General features: G+C 42.1%; 1 protein-coding gene and 2 long non-coding RNA genes across 3 annotated transcripts in view; 2 read left to right on the top strand and 1 right to left on the bottom strand.

Moving 5' to 3' along the window:
* LOC128442769 (uncharacterized) overlaps positions 1 to 5259 on the top strand; it is a 35617-nt gene extending 30358 nt beyond the window's left edge. Inside the window, exon 3 of the long non-coding RNA XR_008338882.1 lies at positions 4295 to 5259. This is a non-coding gene — a long non-coding RNA (uncharacterized LOC128442769). The remainder of the gene's footprint in view (positions 1 to 4294) is intronic.
* Positions 5260 to 5327: 68 nt separating this feature from the next.
* Positions 5328 to 21034, top strand: part of LOC128442767 (kelch domain-containing protein 8B) — a 132199-nt gene continuing 116492 nt past the window's right edge. The window contains exon 1 of the mRNA XM_053425343.1: positions 5328 to 5718. Within this exon, the coding sequence (XP_053281318.1) occupies positions 5328 to 5718 (391 nt within the window). The remainder of the gene's footprint in view (positions 5719 to 21034) is intronic.
* On the bottom strand, positions 5738 to 8550 carry LOC128442768 (uncharacterized). The gene is made up of 3 exons (XR_008338881.1): positions 8259 to 8550; positions 5886 to 5996; positions 5738 to 5798 (listed from the first exon to the last, which is right to left on the bottom strand). It is a non-coding gene; the product is annotated as an uncharacterized LOC128442768 (long non-coding RNA).

Here is a 21034-nt window from a genome sequence, read left to right as displayed (position 1 = left end):
AGCTCAGTCAGATTGGATGGAGACCGTCTGTGAACCGCAATCTTCAAGTGTTGCCATAGATTCTCTATTGGATTGAGGTCTGGGCTTTGACTGGGCCATTTTAAGACATTAACATTCTTTAATCCAAACCATTCCTTTGTAGCTCTGGCTGTATGTTTAGGGTCATTGTCCTGCTGGAAGATGAACCTCCGCCCCAGTCTCAAGTCTTTTGCAGACTGCATCAGATTTTCTTCAAGGATTTCCCTGTATTTGGCTCCATCCATCTTTCCCTCTATTCTGACCAGTTTCCCTGTACCTGCTGAAGAGAAGCATCCCCACAGCATGATGCTACCACCACCATGTTTCACTGTTGGGATGGTGTGCTCAGGGTGATGGGCAGTGTTGGGTTTTCGCCACACATAGCGTTTTGCATTGAGGCCAAAAAGTTCAATTTTGGTCTCATCTGACCAGAGCACCTTCTTCCACATGTTTGCTGTGTCTCCCACATGGCTTCTGGCAAACTCCAAACGGGATTTTTTATGGATCCCTTTCAACAATGGCTTTCTTCTTGCCACTCTTCCATAAAGGCCAGATTTGTGGAGTAGACGACTAATAGTTGTCCTGTGGACAGATTCTCCCACCTCAGCTGTGGATCTCTGCAACTCCTCCAGAGTAACCATGGGCCTCCTGGTTGCTTCTCTGATTCATTTTCTCCTTGTCCGACTCTTCAGTTTGGGTGGACGGCCTCCTCTTGGTAGGTTTGCGGTTGTGCCATATTCTTTCCATTTTCTTATGATGGATTTTATGGTGCTCAGAGAGATGTTCAAAGCTCTGGATATTTTTTTATAACCTAACCCTGCTTCATATTTCTCCACAACTTTATCCCTGACCTGTTTGGTGAGCTCCTTGGTCTTCATGATGCTGTTTGTTCAGTAATGATCTCCAACAAACTCTGAGTCCGTCACAGAACAGGTGTATTTATACTGAGATTAAATTGCAGACAGGTGGACCCTATTTACTAATTATGTGACTTGCAAATGTGACTTGTGAATGCAATTGGTCGCACCAGATCTTTGTTAGGGGTTTCACAGTAAAGGGGGTGAATACATATGCACTCAACACTTTTCAGATTTGTATTTGTAAATAATTGTGAAATCCATGTAATATTTCCCCCCACTTCCAAATGATGCACTATTTTGTGTTGGTCCATTACATAAACTCACGATGAAATAAATTTTAATCTGTGGTTATACCATGACAAAATGTAGAAAAGTCCAAAGGGGGTGAATACTTATGCAAGGCACTGTATATATATATATGGATTGTTAATAGACTCCCTTTTGTCTTCCATTGGTGAACAGACACAAGACACAACAAAACTAATGTATTTTTCAGTATATTACAAAAATACCATAATGTTTTTTTTTAAGGTAAAACCCCAACCTCTATCAGATAGTATGCTGATATTCAATCTTTTCCCTAGACTCACTCGCATGCACCCATACGCAAAACTATTCTAATTCCCATTCACAGCATATGCAAATACATCAACACACACATTGATGGTGTGGAGACACACCTACCTCCCTGTTGTTGTCCTCATTTCTCTTTTCCCCTCACTTGTAAAAAGGTCAACGTGTCTACAGGGCTCAGGTCACTAATTGGGGGCTGGAAGACGGCATCATTAATTATGAATATACTGTACTCTGCTTGTGCGTGTGCGCGTGGGTGTGTGTGTGTGTGAGAGCTGGAAGACGAGGACAGCAGAGAGACATATACACTGTGCTGCTTTCCTTCTCTCCTCCCACCTGCTATATGTTATTTTCCAAACAACCCTCAGGTCACAGTGATCTCGAAACACAAACACACACACACAAACACACATACACACACAAATCCAGTGCTGATAATAACTTAGTAATTCTGAATGCTAGGCTGTTATATTAAGACCTGACGGGAGTATCTGTTCTGACTCAGTTTTCTCCTCCACCTCAGCCTTGAATCATCCACGTAGATAAATTTGGAAGCAAGAATAGAAAATTGGAAAATCAGGAAATGTCACAAAATATGGGGAAAGAATCCCAAAACTCTCTCATGATGTTAACGTTTAAACTGCAAAATATCCTGAAAATAGTCTTGATTTATGTCTCACTACATCTTATCCTTCATGCCCACCTTTTTTTTTTACCATAAAAACATCCCTCTACCTCATATTTATTAATACTTGTCAGTTTTCAGCATTAATAGTTTCCACCATGTTCCTAAGAGTTCTGCTGCTGCTCTGCTGAAATGCATTTGCATTTGGCTCGAAAAATACATGACTCATTTGCATTGAAAATACTTTACATTTTATGTTTTCAGTACTTTTGTTACGGTTTGAGGGAGGAGATGGACCCAGGATCCAGAGGTTATAACAAAAAGGGGATTTAATATACAAAAACGTCTTTAACAAGACAAAAACAAAACAAGAACACTAACAAAAGTAACACTGGCGACAAGGCGCACTGAGAACAAGGAAGGAGGAAGCAGGAGAAGCTGGTCGAAACCGCAGGAACAAACAAACCATTTCTCACGACGTGGGGAGAAAACAACGAGTACAACCCGACACCAGACAAAGGGAAACAGAGGCTTAAATACCAAGCAGGAAGGCCGGGGCAATTACACCAGGTGAAACACATAAGGATTGGAGATCACAATCAAGGACAGGAAGTGAGACACCGAGAAGCTGAAACAAGACAGTGAGAGCAAGGCTACAAAATAAAACAGGAAATAGAAAACACACAGACTGCAATTAACAAACTAAAATGACAGGACACCACAACTTTAGTGAGTAATGCACGGAAAGCCAATATTGTTTTACTTGAATGAAGCTTGTCTCAGATCATGGTCAGACTCACTTCGTTCTTTAAAAGGACACCAGCCCAGCAGTGGAGAGGTGAAGTGTCACCACATTGGAGATATCAGCAGAATTCCCTGTAAGCAAGTGGGTGTGTTGATGTACATGTAAACTGAAAAAAAAACAAATAGAAAACAAATATCTCAGGGTAGAAAATAGGAGCCATACGCGTAGAAGACACCGATGTCAACCTGTAAAGATAACGGGATTCAGGAGCTTATGGTGATGAGAGCCGTTGCCGGTGTCAATGTTTTGTAAACCAAACCGTGATCTCCTAAGTAGATAGTAGTAGTTTCATCCTGTCGCTGCCTGCTGCTCCACTCCTCACCTGAACGCACCAGAAAATTCTGTGTTTTTGTGAAAATGCAGAATCCTCTCTTTTGCTGCCACAGTATTCTTGACCTTTACTGGCTCATCCTGTGTTGTTTGGAAACTCAGACTTGTTGTTCTGGCTGCAGGCGGCGTGATATAGGAACTTGGTCTGGGTCGGCATTGAGCGCCAGTGTTGCTTCTATAAGAACTGAAAGAAGGTGGCTTTCACCTGAGGGGGAGGGGTGTCTTGCTCAGCACATAGCTGCTGCATCATGATGGAAATATATGGAAACTATTTAAAAGGCACTGGATTATCTACAAGATGTAAACATATGTGGGTTATTATCATGATATCAATTGTTCATTGTTTTGTTTTTTTGTCTGTATTGTGAGTCAATTCTGTGGGATATGCTTGTCTTATGTTCACGTCTTGCCACAGACAAATAAACATGATGTTGTTTACAAGGTGCCTACATGTGTAACAGCTTTGTCCGACACCTTTCTTTCATCCTCCATATGGCTTCTCTAAATCTTCCACTCCTCCTGTAACATCACATTCACAGCAAAAAAATACTTTTAACGAGCACAGTTTATGTAAACACACAACGGATTTGATTTAACTGCTTCTTTTCATGGCAGAAATTTACACAAGTCTTTCTTTACGAAGCAACAACGACCGTAAAATCTATTTTACACAAATATGTAAACTTTGCAATTAATATGCGATCCAAACCAGGGGGGTCGATCCATACAGATCACAGATGTAGCCAGGCTACACCAGTAGTTGTATATAGATTTAATTGGTCAAGCACTGCATGTCTTGTTAGTACTGACAGTTTACCACTGCTCGACTGTATTTCTTGGTCTCATGTAGCTGAGGCAACTCCGTCTCACCATCACGGCACCTTGTATTGTTTTATCACAGTGCTGTGTTTGGTCTAAACACCTGTTACACTGGTTAGACAGCGTATTGCTTAAAGGAGTATGACATAAACTCTAATTGTTGAGCGTATAAACAAGATGTTCTTCATTTCCTGAATTAAAAAATGTCATTCATGCTCTTAATTTACACCCCAACATCTAATCCGGTGTTGTCGTTTCTTGCAGGCTGGGCGTCGCCAGGGGAACCTCATCCTCTCCGAAGCTTCCAGGAAGCTGCGGAGCACGTAGCTCAGAAGTTGCTGCGCCTGACAGCGAGTCCTCGAACGAACCTCCTGGGACTTGGAGTTCTCGTTTAATTAAGGGAGGAAATTCTTTCTTAAAATGCAAGAAAGTCGTGCAGTCACTACACACCAGAAGATCTTTCAAAAATTCGCTTTATTTATTATAGGACTTTTTTCACTGCACGCTCAGTCACCAGTGTGCAAATAGAACTGTGGAGCTGCAGCTGAGGACTGGAGCTCCTGTAATATTGTCTTTTTGTTTGAAGATAGAAGATTCCCTGCTGCGGCGGCTTCCTCTTGGATTATCAGGTCACTGGTGAATGTCAGTGCTCCGTCACTTTCCCTCGCTTGGTCTTTGATCCAGGGCCATCTCCCTGCTGCTCCTATATCTTTCCCATTTCATCCGCAGCTGACGTTTAGGTTTAAGTGGTATTAAGTATTAACCTTCGGGAAATCCTCTTTTTTTCCCACTGGAATATACTCAAGCCAAAACTTTAACCAGCCCTGTCGGCACGATGTGGTGAGGAAGAAGAGAGAGAGAGGAACAGAGGGGATTGAAGGGCAGATGGCTTCACTGCTCCAAAACACCAACAGCTGTATGAATAAAACATTTGAATAGAGAGAGTCGTGACTTCTGGGTGAGGAGTGTTAGACACCCTCCTTATACCCTCTCTCTTTCTTTTGCCCTATTCTGTCCTCTCTCCTCACTAGCATTCGTATCCTCTTCATCCCTACACACCTCCCCTGCTCCCTCTTGTCTCTTTTCCCCTGTGAATTTAAGAGTTCAGGTGGTCACTCAAACAGACAGAAACAAGCTTGTGCCTCCACTTGTTTCATCTTCTCTCGCCGAGTTTAGTTCCGCCTCTGTGTGTCCACTCTCTCACTCGACCCGTCCCTCCTGCGGCACCTCCTCCCCCTCCTCCCCCTCCTCCGGCACGCTGTGTGATGGTGCGTCCCCTCCTCTCGGCCCTGGAGACATGCCCGTGCAGGAGATGGAGGTGAGTCCTGTCAAGTCCCTGTACTGGGAGCAGTTCCCCCCCATGTCACAGCGCCGCGTGTACTGCACCCCCGTCTACCACGAAGGCCTGCTCTACGTGCTGGGGGGCTGCAACGAGACCGGCATGCCCCTGGACAGCGTCGAGGTCTTGGATGTAGAAAGCCAGGCATGGAGCCAGTTGCCCCCGCTGCCCACTGCACGGGCGGGCGCTGCGGCTGTGGCACTGGGGGCCCAGGTGATGGTGCTCGGGGGCATGAATCAGCAGCAGACCCCGCTGGCCTCCGTGGAAATGTACCACCCTGATGAGGGCAAGTGGGAGACGAGGACCAGCCTGAGTCAGCCATCTATGGGCATCACCACAGTGGAGAAAGGTAAGAAAGTGGAATGCATGTGGGTAACTCTCTCTGCAAATCCATGTGTGCATTATCGTCATCAACAGAGAGTGCAGCAGCTGTTAGGAAAGAGAGATCCATTCTTTTTAATCCGTCACACAGTATTTTTCAGTTCACTTTGTTGCTGCTTCAACAACGTAACTTACCGGCTGCTTCACGTTAATGGGCTCCGCTCCTCTCATCGGAGTGTCGCTGTTTGAGTGAGTAGTGGCAGGGCCCAGGGGCCTCTGTGTGTGTGTGCTCCCATTCTGAGGAGTCTGGGTCACACACACACACAGACACACAACATTTTCGCTCGGTCAATGTATTTCACGTGATGGCCTATACGATGATGATTGCTTTTAAAACTGTGTCATAAAATGTGAGCATTGTCACTCACAAAAACTATGAACGTGTTCAATGAACAACAATGTGACTGCCGGTTTTCTTCCGTTTCTGTCGAAGACCCATTGTTGAGCAGAACGGAGGAAGAGGCTTCTCCTTTCTCATACTTGTGGTTTTTGGTATTGAAAGATAAGGCTGCCTATGTTACTGTCTTTGCTTGGTTGGCAGATTGTTGGAGTGTGTAATCCCTCACGTATACTCTACTGCTGCTGCATAAAATGTATCCAAATACCTGAACAGCCTTAGTTTGACAGGTTTTCTTGACTGCGGTGCTCATTTGAATCCCACTTCCAGATTTTGCATTTATCACTGAGGGACTGTGAGTTCCACTCGTCAATTACTCCAAAAAAACATAATCCCGGCTCATGACGAAGTGATGAGGTAGAGTTTACTCCAGCTTTGAAATATTTATCTGATTATACGATTCACAAGAACAGAAAAACAACAGCAACAAACTGTTTCCCCTGAAGCGGTGAAGTTGGTTAATTAGCTGCTTATTTTGAGGGAAGCCCCTCAGCGCCATTGGAAATGCTACAGAGTCTCCTGAGTGGAAGCTGTCCTCCAGTGATTAAAACAGTGTCACTGAGATCAATGGCTGCTCACATGAAGCCGGAGCTTAAGTTCGGCTTATGCTAGGTGAATATTGTACTGGTGCAGTCCCAAGATTCAGATTATATAAATGGTCAAAGGTTTGTGTGTGTGTGTCTGCTGCGATATCTCTTCATGCATGTGTGCTTCCTTCACTTGGTCTCTAGAAGAATGTGGAACACGGCTCGGGTGGAGGAGCCTCGTCGTCATTCAGTCTGCGCTGAATAAACACACTGGACTTAATGCTCATTCCTCAGTGTGCAGGCTGTCTGAGGTTGTGAATCTTGGCACAGATGAAAGGAGACTTGTGGGAGAGTGAGACAAGAGAATGGTCTGATCACATACTGTTAAAGAAAAATTTAAACACCCCACATCTTCAGCCGAATGGTCCGGAGAGATTTATATTTGGAATAGAATGATATTCGACTGAGAGCAGAAAAATAACAGAGGGAGAATAGAAGTTAGGCACTCCTCTGTGCAGTTTCCTGTGTTTACATTTTGGGCTGCATGCTCCTGAGAGCGACCTGATAAACTGAGGAATCAATATGACCTTTCAAGGTAATAGAGACAGAGTGGAGGAGCATTTCTATGTATTGTATTTTCATTCCATATACCATATTTCAAGCACAATGGAAACAACTGAACACAGTGTAATCTGTGTGATTCTTCCAGCATTTCTGGGAAATTTTATTGAAAATATAGCTTTAGATTTCTTCACATGCAGAAACAGTGTTATTTAGAAAAGGCAGCATGCACTGGCCCTTTTATAGCTTTACAAAAAATACAAGAGAAAGTGTAAACAAAAGAATTGTGTATTTTTCTGCTGTAGTGTGTTTGCCAACTTACTTAATTACTACAATTGTAAGGTTAACATAGTGTAACTTCAGAGCCTGGAGTTCACAAGCTAATTATATGTTGGAAATTCCTTGTTCATGACTGGATCATCCACTGTGTCAGAGATGGTCCTGCATAGAGAAGGGTTAGCAACTATTTTGGATACTCTTCTCCAGAGAGGCCAAAGGTCAGTCTCTTTTACCATAATGGTATATGAGAATGCAGACACATTACAGTTTAACCTTACTGAGTGTTTTCAGTCCAGAAATGTTGTCTGGTTCTGACTAACTTTAAATAAAGATGGACGACACGTCACCCTTTCCTGCCACAAAAATTGAAATATCCCGCGATCTGTCACTTTAATTTTCACCTTTGCTGGTGACATCATTTGGAGCCAGAGCCTGTGCAGTAGTGATGTTGGAGAGGAGATGCTCTATTAAGGTCCTGCAAATACATGCGCTGGACCAATTGAGAGTCAATCATGAGGTTTCACCCTAATTGTATAGCATCAAATAGCTAATTAAAACCAAACATAAGCAATTGAACATAGATTAATCTGATAAGAATACTTGAAATGCTAGAGACCATCTTTGACAAAAAAAACTATCATTTCCTCCATCTTTATAAACAGTCTTTGGGTCTGAGTCATAATTGAAATTGAATATTTCAAGTGTAGTACTTGAGGTCTGATACATTGAAATATTTATATTTACCAAATGGAGCAGGGTCTCTTGCAGAAGTCTGTTGTGCGTGGTAATGAGCATTGAGATGGGACATGCTTTCAGTCCAGATACAAGTGTAGCAGAAAGAGTTGTGTTGTCGAGCCCTGCAGTCACAACACTTCCCTAAGTAGAGGCTGTCGTACTCATTAGAGAAAGACTTTAGAGAAAAGCTGAACAGAAACAGCTCAAACATTCACGTTTTCACGTTCGCTGAGTGCAGCAGAAGAGATACATCAGCAGAAAACCACAGTGTTTCTCAGCAGCTGTGGTGTGAACAGGAACATTTAACCATATACAAATAAGAGAGGCACCTAATAGTGTCTGTTAGCAATTATTTATTGCAATTCATCCTGTTTTCAGTGTTAAGTCGTGATCGGAGGAAGAGTTTCGCATAGTTAATAACCAAACCCACCAGTAAATCCTAAGGGATTCATTAAACCATTGTTAATCTGTGAGAGATTAAAGCTGCAGTTGTGCATGTTAATGTTAAACTTCATGTTAGCCTGATTATGACAGCAGGAGAGCTCTGCAGTGCCACTGCTGCCTTTCTACAACTGCTGAGCAATAAGAAATGCAGTGGACAGAGAGGCAAAGGCAAATTGTTTTAAGAGTGAAGGAACTACAGATCCCATAAACCTCTGTGAGTGATCCCCATCCAAGGACTTCCAATATGCTTCTTTTTAAATTGAACCTTGTTGCAGTGATTTTCATCTTTGCACTTTTTTCCTCATCTTTAAACAACCTCAGCATGTTACAAAGAGAAATGATGGTCGCTCTGTGGTAAACGTAATGTAACGCTCAATGATCCAATCATAGTCAGCATGATTTTTACACTTCCATGGTAACAGCAAGCTCCACAAACCATAGAGTGTAGTGCCTCTCCTTGACATCAGAAATAAAATAGGTTTTCTCAAAACTCAGTTGATTATACAGACTTTTCTACAGGAGCACATAGTATTGTGCTGAATTGACGTTGAATCGTCTCGATATTATGGCTGATAATCAAAATCTGTATTCAGAAAATGAATTGGATTTGTATTTCCACCACACTGTTGGGTTCTGTACTTCTGCATGTGTGGTACTGTTCTTGTTATAAGCTGGTTGAGATTCATAGGCCACCAAAGCCACAGGTGTTGATTCAATTTCTTTGATTGGATGCTGGATTTAACAGAACATAGACTACATTCATACCGCGTTTTACTGCCAGTCATTTCCTGTATGGTGCTTAACTTTAACAATGGGAAAAAGTCTGTGCACACATAATTCAAAAGAGCCCTGTGCATACTCTCTTAATTAATCATTGGGGTGTTTAGGATTTAATATGCAATAAACTAATGAGAGCAATGTCTTTAAAGGCCTTGCACACAATGAGAGAGTGATAGGTACTTTTTTAAATTATTAATGTTGCTCCGTTCATTCATAGTGTCTCTTCTGCCTGACTGCAGTGACACGTTGACAGGCGACTCTGACCTGTTGTTTGATTATTTTCAATATTCTTTTAGAGTTTGACTTTTACCCATGAATTTTGTCTCACGTGCTTTATAATTCCAAATGCTCCACATTACTTCTAGATGTTTTGCTGGCACCATCATCTCTAGAACTCATCTCTCTTTGTCTTAACAGGGTAGACAACAGTAGAGGTAACAATAGAGGGAAACAGGGCTTGCAAAAGGCTCTTTTTTTGATCTGATATGAGGAACAGCAGTGTCTGAGTGTGTGTAGTGTTTACATATGCCCACTGGTCCTGTCGAGCTGTCAGAAATACACATAAGTTTACACAAATGTGAGGTTGAAGACACAGAGTTGAGGTGAACTGTTTACTTTGCCATGATCCTGGGATCATTTTACTGTCAGAAACCATCTGCTCTGTGACTGAACACCACCAGTGGATCACCATTTAAGATTATTGTTAGTTGCACGTTCTAGATTCTCTGAATGTAGGCAGAATAATAAAGCATTAATAGGCTTACTCATTAGCAAGCATGTGTTTGTGGTGTGGTGTGAATGCTGTATGTATTCATTAACTCATTTTACTTGCTTTGCATCTCAATAGGGATTCAGCTTGTTTCCCTGTGCTAGTGACTGGACGGAGAGTTAGGTGTGGTGCCACATTTAGCTTCGGCCATGAAACAGAACACAGGGTTACTGGAGCAAGTGGAAGAGACTTCCTCCCACTGTGCAAAACTCAAAACACACACTTTTTCAGATACTGGCACCATGCTGCTGACGTCATCTGGAGCCACAGTCTGCACAGTAGTGATCAGGTAATCGTACAATTGCCTCGAGGTCCCACTGATACACCCACTCAACCCATCATTAGTCAATCTTGTAGGGTGTTTATTTAATAGAGAAATTAGTTCATGTAAATACCACAACTGCACATAAGATAATGAGTGTGCAGAGCAGTATCTGTGAGCAGAGGACATACTTGTGAGCACAGAGCTGTGGTTCTGAGAGCTCAGGGCTCAGACGAGCGCAAACTCGCCCTCCCCTGATGCTCGCACCCGCTCCGCACCGTCTGAGAGCCGCTTGCTCCACAAGTTGAATTTTAGTCTTTGGGGGGGTGGGGACAGTGGCTGATGACCTGTTCCACGTACTCTTCTTCTCGAAAGGGATGCATGTCACAATCAGTAGACCTGTGTGTGTGTGTGTGTGTGAGAGAGTGAGAGAGAGCGACAGATACACAGCTCAGTGAGTGCTTTGAGCCTATGTTGGAAACCTCCACACATTCCTCACTGATGTCTTCTAATGTGTGTGTGTGTGCGTGTGCGTGTGCGTGTGTGTGTTCGTGCGTCTTACAGATGTGTCCTTCTCCTCCCCTCTCATCATTCGCCCCCCCTGCTGATTTCCTGTCTGTCCCCTGACTTCCTCTGCATTTCATGGTCGACTGATCAAGCGAGCATTGCTGTTGCTTGGCAACAGGTGTGTGGCTGGCGTGTTTGTTTTTAGACTAATCAGAGGGAGCAGGCTGATTTGTTGTAAATGAGTGTTGGTGTGTGTCAGGCAGAGCCACAAATAGAGTGTGTCGTGTGTGTGTGTGTTCCTAAGTTAGCCCCAGATAGAAAATGGATTAAACAGAGTGACTGTGAATCTATGTGCATAATTTTGGAGCCTTGGGCATAATAACTGCTCTCACCCACTGCTCCAGAAGAATGTCAGCTTTTCTTCCTCTTCATGCCTCAGAGAAGCAGCTCTTTAATTGCTACTCCAGAATGACTCAAGTATCATAATCCAACTGAGCTGATGTGTATAATGTCCTTTCCCCCCTCAGTGTGTGATAAACGGCTGCTGCCCTCTCCTCAGTCAACAGTCGCTCTGTCAGCCGGCCTGCACGCTACCTGACGCACACGTACCCGCTCCTCGAGGCTGTCAGGCTCCTGAAAGATCAGAAGTATGTTTCATCAAAGAATGAGATAAAGGCACCGTGTCACGGTTTGACAAAGGAGGAGAGGAAGGAGGAGGAGGAAGAGAGTTTTCTTTTAGGGAAAAAAGGTTTCGAAAAGTCAGTTACAATCAAAACCTCAATAAAGAGTCTTCTCTTGTAGTCGCATCCGATTCTTGGAATTTAATCAGATTATATGTTTCTACTTGTTTGCGCTTTAGAGCGTCCTGTTGCAAAATCCACATTTGAGCGGGTGCTTGCGTTTCCTGAGCAACCTGTGATGACCTGGTTTCTGGGCTTCCGGAGCTTCTGAATGCATAATGCAAGGCTCTGGTTCATTCTACTACGAGCTGGGCTGCAGTTATGTTCTCAGTGATATGATAATGTGCAGAGTTTTGGTCATGCATTGGATTCGGGATTGGATGGAGGTAGTTTCGAAATATGTGAGGCAATGGACCTCTGGGCTTAAAGCAACACTAGGTCGTTTTTAGACCTTAAAATATCAACTTGATCATTTTGATGATACACAAACTTGTATTTGGGTGAATGGAATGTGTGTCAGCGTCTCAGCGTTCCTTGGAGGCCTGGAACTGCACTACTCTGGTGATCTGTACTACGATCTGCTTTATGGCATACGTCACACACCTAAATCCAGAGGTGCAGCTAGCTATAAGAGACCACTAGCTTGCCATTATTAGTGTGGACATCACGGCAGAACTACTGAAGAAACTTTGTCAAAGGAAACAAAGAAGATAAGAAGAGGAAGTGACAAAGTAAGAAACCAAACAAAAGTGAATGCTGGAGCATATTTTACTCGTTGGCGAGAGCTAACGGAGGCCAAACAACACACGAGGAGGCCGACCTGGTGCTGTTGTTATTGGGCAAGTAATTTGCTGTGTTTGCTGTGGACCTGTGTTTGCTGTGTCTTGTGCTGTTACCCATTTAATTAACCAAAGTCCTTGGAAGAGAAGCGGCAACATATGTGCAAACACACACACACACTGAAACCCACACAGTCTGTATAAATGCTGTTTGATGAAACTATTAGTCCCTGTTGAGGAGGTTGGGGCTCTTTGATCTGATATCTTAACTGCCTGCATTACTGCTCCTGACTGACTTACAAATCATGCACACATATCACGCACACACGCACACACACATACACGCACACGTATTCACACACAGGGTTGTCCAGGGGCCATTTTTTAGCTTTGCCTTTTGCTTCAAAGAGTTAGCCTAGCCTAGTTCACTACCATATCTAATTAATTAACAGTGTGTGCTTCAGTGTGTATTTATACTGTGTATTTGTTTACAGTGATATGTGAATAGAATGGTCAATAGTCTGCCTTTATATTGCGCTAGTCTTATCGACCAAGTATGTCAAGATTCAAGTCACATACACCCATTGACATGTACACACACATTTTCATTCAGCGCTTTACACCTCGCTTCTCTATAACACATCATTCACACTCTGAAGCAATTTACGGTTTAATGTCTTGCTCAGGAACACTGGACAAGCGGCCAATCAAACTACCGACCTTCTGGTTAGTCAACGATCCACGTTGCCTTTTGAGTCCCAGCTAACCGTGTGTGTCCTTAAGTAACACATTCTGTTTTTTAAAACACAAACACACTAACACACACACAAACACACACACACACACACACACACACACACACACACACACACACACACACACACACACACACACACACACACACACACACACACACACACAGCCCTAAAAGCCCAACAAGGATCTGTTCTTCTTTGAGCTGCTTGGCTGCTGATTGTTTGCGCAAACTTGTTTTGCAGCTTTTAAAAGTCTCTGAGAGGCTTATATCTGTGAGAATAGTAAAGCCTGAGATAATGACATCAAAGTGACATTCGTCTGTGGAGACGTGGCTTTCATGCTTTCTCTGTTTTGCTTTTCCCCTCAGTGTTCTGAATTTAAAATGATACAACTTTTGCTTGGAACAAAGTTTCAGACTTTTTGCTTTCCTTGCACCTCAAGCAGAACCCACAGCGCTGAGCACAGTGGTTTGTATTTCAGCTCTCAGTCTCTGATGGCAGAAGTCTCAGATCATGGGGCTAGGCTGAGCTGTAGTTGAGATGTTCTGCTTGAGGGGAACTTGCTGGAGTTTCTTCATATTCATATTTCAGCCAATACTCTATCTCTTCATATGATAGTTAAGCAAGGGCTTTACTTCTTTCTGTTCTGTCGGGGCAGCAAAGCAACAACCACCATCATCAAGATACACAGCACACATGCTTTTGAAAGATGGGATAGTACATAGTGGCAGAGCTGGACACATCATTAATATGAAAGGCTGAATTTCTTTGCAGTGTTTTCATTTGGTACGTAGCTTATGTGGACTTGGACAAGCTTTAGAGTGACATCACTGTTTAACTGACATGACTGATTCTGTTTGCTGAATTTATGACACTTCTTAGATTAGATTATTGTTCAAATGTGGTTATAGTGGCTGTGAATAAAAAAAACCTAACAATAACAAAACATTAGCAAATACACTAAATATAGTTACATTTTCTTTCCAAAATCAATTATCTCGCAAATCTAAATTTAAGTGGGCATACTGTTTGCAACTTGCGTTTAACAGCAGCATGACCTGCCTCTGTCTATTCTAAAAGACAAAAACACATTTATACATTGCATTTTAGAGTTCTGGTGTCTATTGATGCATTTGATCACTTCTTTTATTGATAAATCTTTAAATGCAGATGTTAGATGATTATCACGGCACATGACAGTACAGATCGGTCTGGTTTACAGGCTTCATATCCTTTATAGCTGGAACTTAGTGAGCTATTACAAATATTAAGAGCCAACATTCCTTTTTTGCTCAGCCACTCACACAGAAAATGTGTGCCTTGTGCTTAGCAGCCTCTCTAGTCTCATTTTTATTCTTAGGAGGAAGCCACAGCTTCAAAAGATTTAAGTTCCACTGTGATTGCAGCCTCCATGGTCCAAAGTGTAACACAGCACAACTAACCTTTTTACTCCACTGGAATAAAAAAACACCTCGTCTACAACAGTATACAAAGTAGCTCTATTGTTCTTGCTCCTACACACACTTACTGCACAGCACTCAACAAGATACCTCTCTTGTCAGAAGATGCTTAGAAGATGTTTGGGTAGGTGAAAGAGGCAAAACAAAAGTGTTTGCAGCGAGAAAGTAGAAGACGGCTCGTGGAGAGAAAATAACTCCTGGAAGTGTCAGAACGTCACAGACTGATGATGCACAACAACAGGAGAGTATCTATGAGTGTGAATGTCCTTAAAGGAAGAATAAGTTGAGTGCCACCAAAGTGGAAACACTCGTATTCCCTCTGTCACTCGAACCCAGCAGAGCTATAAATCAAGAATGGAGGCTCTTTGGCCGAAGACTGAGGTGCTGACTCTCACTTTCAGCAAGGATTAGTAAATCTGGAATTCTGCTGTCTGATGGTGCTCTCTCTGCTTACTGTTAGTGGCAGTGCCTCATCCTCTCAGCAAAGCACTTTACCAAGGGAAGCCTGGAGCCCTGCTGAGGCTTTCATTAGATGCTCAGAGAGAGGATGATTACAGTGGAAAAACCTACACAAACAAGCAAGCTGGCTGCCTGACAGAGGGAAATCTGAAGACATGAAACAACAAGACTCCCTTGGGTTACTTGCTCTGGGTTGGGAAGTCTGTGTGTTCAGGAGGAGCGACTGAGACAACAAGACAGGAGACGCTTATTGGCTATACAAGAAAAAAGGGCACAATAATTGACTTCTAACCGAGTGTAATGTTGTACAATTGATGCTGATTAAATGAATGCAGGTCAAATCATAACAATAGTATAATTTGTTATGTATTCATGTGGAAAACTGGTTTCTTTGCTTTCTAGTTGACAGGCTGGGGGAGCTTCCAGCAGCACTTGCTTGAAAAAAGGCGACTAGCTATATAGGCAGGAAACTTAAAGTGAAAAAACTAATACTCCAGACATTAGAAGTACAGACATTAGGATACTGTAGGGGGGTATAAAGGGATTTGGGGCATATGCTGTTCTTTTAATGATTTTTTTTATTAATAATATTGCAGTTTTAGGTTGGCAAATATAGCCTTTCTGTCTATTTCTGCTTTCAGATTTTGCAGGCCCAAGATATCTGTCACAAGATAAAAACTTCAAGGTCTGCACCGTAATTCAAGTCTCCTGAGAGTTTTTAATAAACCGGCCGTGCTTGTAGTTATTGTACTGCTATTGGTCTGATCTCATCATCAATCAAGCTTTGTTATCAACAGTAAAATCCTATTGCATCTGCTTTTACATGGCTAAAGGCCTGTTTCCTTCGAGCTCCGTTTTGTGGTGATTAATTTCCATGTCATTTAAAATTGCAGCAATATTGCAATTAGTTATACGTTTACATTTGGCAGAGAAACCTCTGCTCTTTGCAGCATCTTGGCAGCAGACAAGATTCTGCAGAGGAAACTAATGCTTCTCAAAAGGGCATTCCACCGATTGAGCAGTGCAATCCTTTAACATTGTCAGTCTACACACGTTCCTCTTTCTGATTAATACCTGGGGTCTACGTTTCCCACAATGCAACTCCAGCGACAGTTCAGGAGGAGACTGGGATAGGGTTGGGTCTACTGAATGACTATATATATATATACACACATAGCAGAATGTTTCAAACTGAGGCTGAGAATGTCTAAGGTTGCTCTAGAGATTTTTGGTTTCCTTTATTTTCTCTACATGATTCAGAGATTGAAAATCATTTTGAAATCAGACCAGCAACAGTACACTTTTCAAGAGATTTGCAATGTCTACAGTAAATCTGTACATGTCACAGAGATGTGACCATGAAAACATTGGTTGAACGGCAGCCTTTTCCTGGTGTACGCTCTCCTTCTCTCTTTCTCAGAATGAGGATACACAATACACCTCGACATTTATGAAATAGTCAAAAATACACATTTGCATAGTAAGTACAGCATTCAAATAGTACTGATATTTTCAAATTCTAATTATATTTAACTCCCGAACCGTTGAACCGACAAAGACTAAACCAAACATTATGCTATGCTCAACACAGTGATGACAGTCACAGTCATAGGCGTTACACAACAGCATTGTCCATTGGCTAAATCCAGACTGGGCTAATGGCTAATGTAGGCTCAAGCACAGATTAGTCAAATGAGCTATAGAGTTCAAGCTCTTTTGTTTTCTAATTTCACATCCTGGTTGTTTTCATTTTCTAACTTGTAGTCGTCAGCCCCAACAGGCGCTGCCTCAGGGGACATCCATCGAGGACAATTATCAGACTTATCACATCTCCCTCTGGACAAACAAAGAGCTTTATTACCTCAGCCAAGGACGTTAGGTTTTCCCCACTGTCCATTTGCTTATCGGCTGGTTTGATTGTGAGCAAAAAACTATTCCACAGATTACCATGAAACTTGGTGGAATGATGCGCTAAAGCTCCGGATCGCGGGAAGGACCTGGTATATTTTTCTTAATACTTTCTGCAACGTGGCAAGACAGGGCTTTTTGGAGATTTCCACTGATTTACTGGGAAATAATTCATGGATCTAGATGAAAAAAAATCTGGGATATTAAGGAGACTGATTTGTGAAGCGAGAGCAATTTGGTGCAGCTTGACTGAAATGAAGGAGACTGTTGAGCCTCGGTGGATTGTGCACTCTACTGATGTATATCACATAGTAATCACATAAGCAAGAGGTTATGGTGGTGGAGAAAGCTCGATCGTGACAGGTCAAGTGTGTGTTCACCTTTATGAATATGACCGATAGCCAAGCCGCTAATGGCTAAAACAGTTCTCTGTTTACACGAATATGTATTCAAAACTTTAAAAGGACATCAGGAGACAAGGAGAGCCGAGGGAACACTTTCATTGTATCTCAGTGACTCTGTGGAAATTCCACATAACATTAGCACATTGCAGAGCATTAACAGTCCCCTCCCAGACTGCTGATGCAGAGCCATCTAAGTTGCAGAAGTGGATGATAAAAAGTTCAGCTTTAACCTGCTGACAGTGAGAAAACAGAGCAGGGTCTGATCATAGCTTTCAGTGATGGTTGTTTTTCTGAGGAGATGTTTTTACTGCACACTCTCAGAGTTCTTCTCACACAAACTAGGCATAATACCTTTGATGTTGAAAGGAGTCTGCAGGCAAAACTCCCTGAGGAGCTGACACTTCAAATCAATAAAAACATTATAACATGTGATCTTATCATGTGATAACTTGGGCCAGTAACTGGCTAGTGAGCTATTATGTACAGTGCTTGTATAGGCCTGTTTTGTACTGAAACATGTTATAGAATGAACAAAGATATTAAATTAATTATTTGTTGAAAAATATACATATATACATTTAAAACAAAATATATATATATATATATAAAACTGGGAACAGGGTCAGTGAAGATCTGAATAGTTGGATAAGGTTGAGAAGCGTCGTCCAATTCGTATACAGTCTACGATTTGAACGCACTCTAATTTCTTACAAAAGGAAACGACACAAACTGCATAGCTGTTGACTTAAAATCTTCAGATAAATATTAATGAAATGATTTGAAGCAACACGGGATTGTAAACTGATGGTGTGAAAGAGAGGGACTGCGTGAGAGAAATGTGTGGACAATAGATGAGCACAAGAATAAAGACACTGGGGGGGGTATTAAACACTCACATCAAAACCACACATGCTGCAGTAAACCCAGTGAGTCAGTGACCCACACACTCAATACTTGACCCCTCAGTTGTTGGGATGTAAAAGGAGATTGATTCCCTCTCTTAGTCATGCATCATAAAATATTACGCAGAGGGGCCGTGAAGCTGTGTGTTGAATACATGCAGGGCAGCGCCTTGCACACATGTTTTTCAACAAGATGCACACGCACAATTTTCAATTGACAATTTAGCGTCTTGGCTGATGCTGTCACATTCATGTTTTAATGTCGGATTAAGTGATTTCCTCTGGAGAGCTCTTACGGGAAGAGCATTGGCTGCTCTAGCAATTAAAGTTAAGATGGCTCCAGTCATTTTCTCTTATCACTGGTCTCTGTTCAGTAAAGTCTCTGCCAGGATTAAAGCTTTAGCTGTACTGTTAAGTACAAACTAAAACATTAGTTTATTCATGAACTCTATTGTTGTTGCTGTTTTGTTGTGTTATAGGCTTTCTTTTTCCTCAGGTAATTGAATCAAATTGTATTTTTGCTGCTAATAAGCAACACTGCTAAAAGAGGTCAATTGTGTGTATGTGTGTGTGTATGTGTGTGTGTGTGTGTTTGTGTGTTTGTGTATGTTTGTGTGTGTCCCTCTCCTTTCTCAAGTAAATTCTCCCCTTTTGTCAGCTACATTTTCATTTCCTCCCTCTATTTTTCCCTTTCTCTCTTTAATGCTGACAAATTCCTCACTTTTGTCAGTGGTCATGTCCATCTCCGCTCTTGTGTCTGCATCTGGGCCACAGCTCTGCCTCCGCTTGCCCCCCATGCATTACTAGTAAGTAAGCTAGTAAGCAAGACAATGGAGTGATAGTGTTGTCTTAATGACATTGTTTGAATATGGATGAGTGTCATTACCTCTGCAGGCGGGTGAGTGGACCGATAGCGATGATTATATTGCGAAGGACTAAGGGTCACCTGATAATAAAAAAATTGAATTGTCTAACCTGATTCAAGATCTGTGCATTAACTGAAAGTCAAGACAACAACAACAACAACATGACAAAGACAAAGTAGGCTTCCTCGAAAGCTGTTTGTATCCAGGACATCATCTGTGATCTTGGGATGTACTCACTGAATTCAGATAATGTAAATAACTTACAAAGCACTGTCTCATCCCTTTAAAGGATCATTAATTCTGCCTTTACGTGAAAAAGCAATACGTCTGTTATAAATGTTCTTCATGTTCTTCCATTCTTCTTTTATTTTTGCATGGTTGTTAAGCAATATATCCACTAGGGCACTGCAGAGTTGTGAGTTTCTGACAACAGCAAACATGTTGCCAGTGGAGGAGGTTGTGATCATTTACCTCTTAAGAAAGAGGCAAAAGTATATTTTCTGGTGGTACTTCCCCATTTTGTCCTCACTTCCATATCGGTAAGCTCTCCCAAGACATGTTTAAACATGGCGGGAATGAAGCCATTTGGACAGATGTATACGTAGCTAACGTTGAGCATAAATTAGCCGTAATGGGTCAAACCAATATCTACCTCGTTAAGAGTAGAGTCGATTTTATTGATGGATTTGGGGAAATTGAAGTGTCGTATATGGTAACAACTGGAAAAGAGTATATGACATACAGTCTGTTGTAGAAACACCAATCTCAGGCTCTTTAGAAACAGTGCATTGTGGTATATATAACATAGTTACATATACATACCCAACATGACCAAAAGTATACAGACCCCCACAAAGTGTGGACAACCACACACAACACCTGTATAAGCTCTTTTGGCAACAAGCTCTACTTTTCTTGGAGGAGTTTCCACCAGACTTTGGAAGCTGGCCAGGTGCTGAGATCTGGCTCAGAGCTCACTTTAAGAATTCAAACCATGCGTTTTGTCTAACCAACAGTAAAAACTAGTATTGTTGTTTTGACGAAAATAAAGTTTGGCTTTGCTGAAATCAAAGATTCGAAAGACATGCCAGCAGGTTGTACACAAGATACCACTATTCTCCATATGACCTGATTAATGGGTTTTGGGATATTTTGGGATCGTCTTCTATTTCAATTGACATTGTGCTGTAGATGTGGATATGACCATACAGATTTACAAATATTAAAATTACTAAAGTTTCTGCATTTGAAGATGAATCTTCAGGATCTCTTGTGGCATCTTAGGTATTGCGGCTTTAGCCTGGTTTGCAAATCTTCTCCAGTTGAGGCACAAAGGGCTTTTCAAACAGTAAACAGGTGTCCCTGAAGCGTTGCCATACAAGTTGGTAGCCCGCTGTTGCTGTAGAACTCCCCAGAGACAACACAAGAGAGATAAATTACTTGAAGTATTCCGGGTAGTAAAGTTGATGTGATGCTAAAGATGGTGCTTGTTTGACTCATATACCACTCTCCCCCCAATCAGCCAATCATCTGCTTTATAACAGCTGCAGAAGGAAACATGTCATGGCATTTGTGCTGTTGCTCTGCTGTGAGCAAAACTTTGTGCGCATGTAGTAGAAGTATAACACGTATGTATACACAAGATGGCTGCTTTGCGTATCCTGCGTCTGTTTGGTGCGTAGGTTATGCACATCCTCAGAAAGTGTACGGAAGATGGAGTACCTACATCAAGGTGGTGGCAGCAGGGAATTCTTGACAGGGCCAGTGGGTAGGTCATCAGCGACAGAAAAGGCAGAGCCACATTTGGCAG

The sequence above is a fragment of the Pleuronectes platessa genome, chromosome 6 (assembly GCF_947347685.1).
Source record: "Pleuronectes platessa chromosome 6, fPlePla1.1, whole genome shotgun sequence".
NCBI lineage: Eukaryota > Metazoa > Chordata > Actinopteri > Pleuronectiformes > Pleuronectidae > Pleuronectes > Pleuronectes platessa.
The sequence above is the reverse complement of the archived record's forward strand: the minus strand, read 5'-3'. Positions and strand labels throughout refer to the sequence as shown.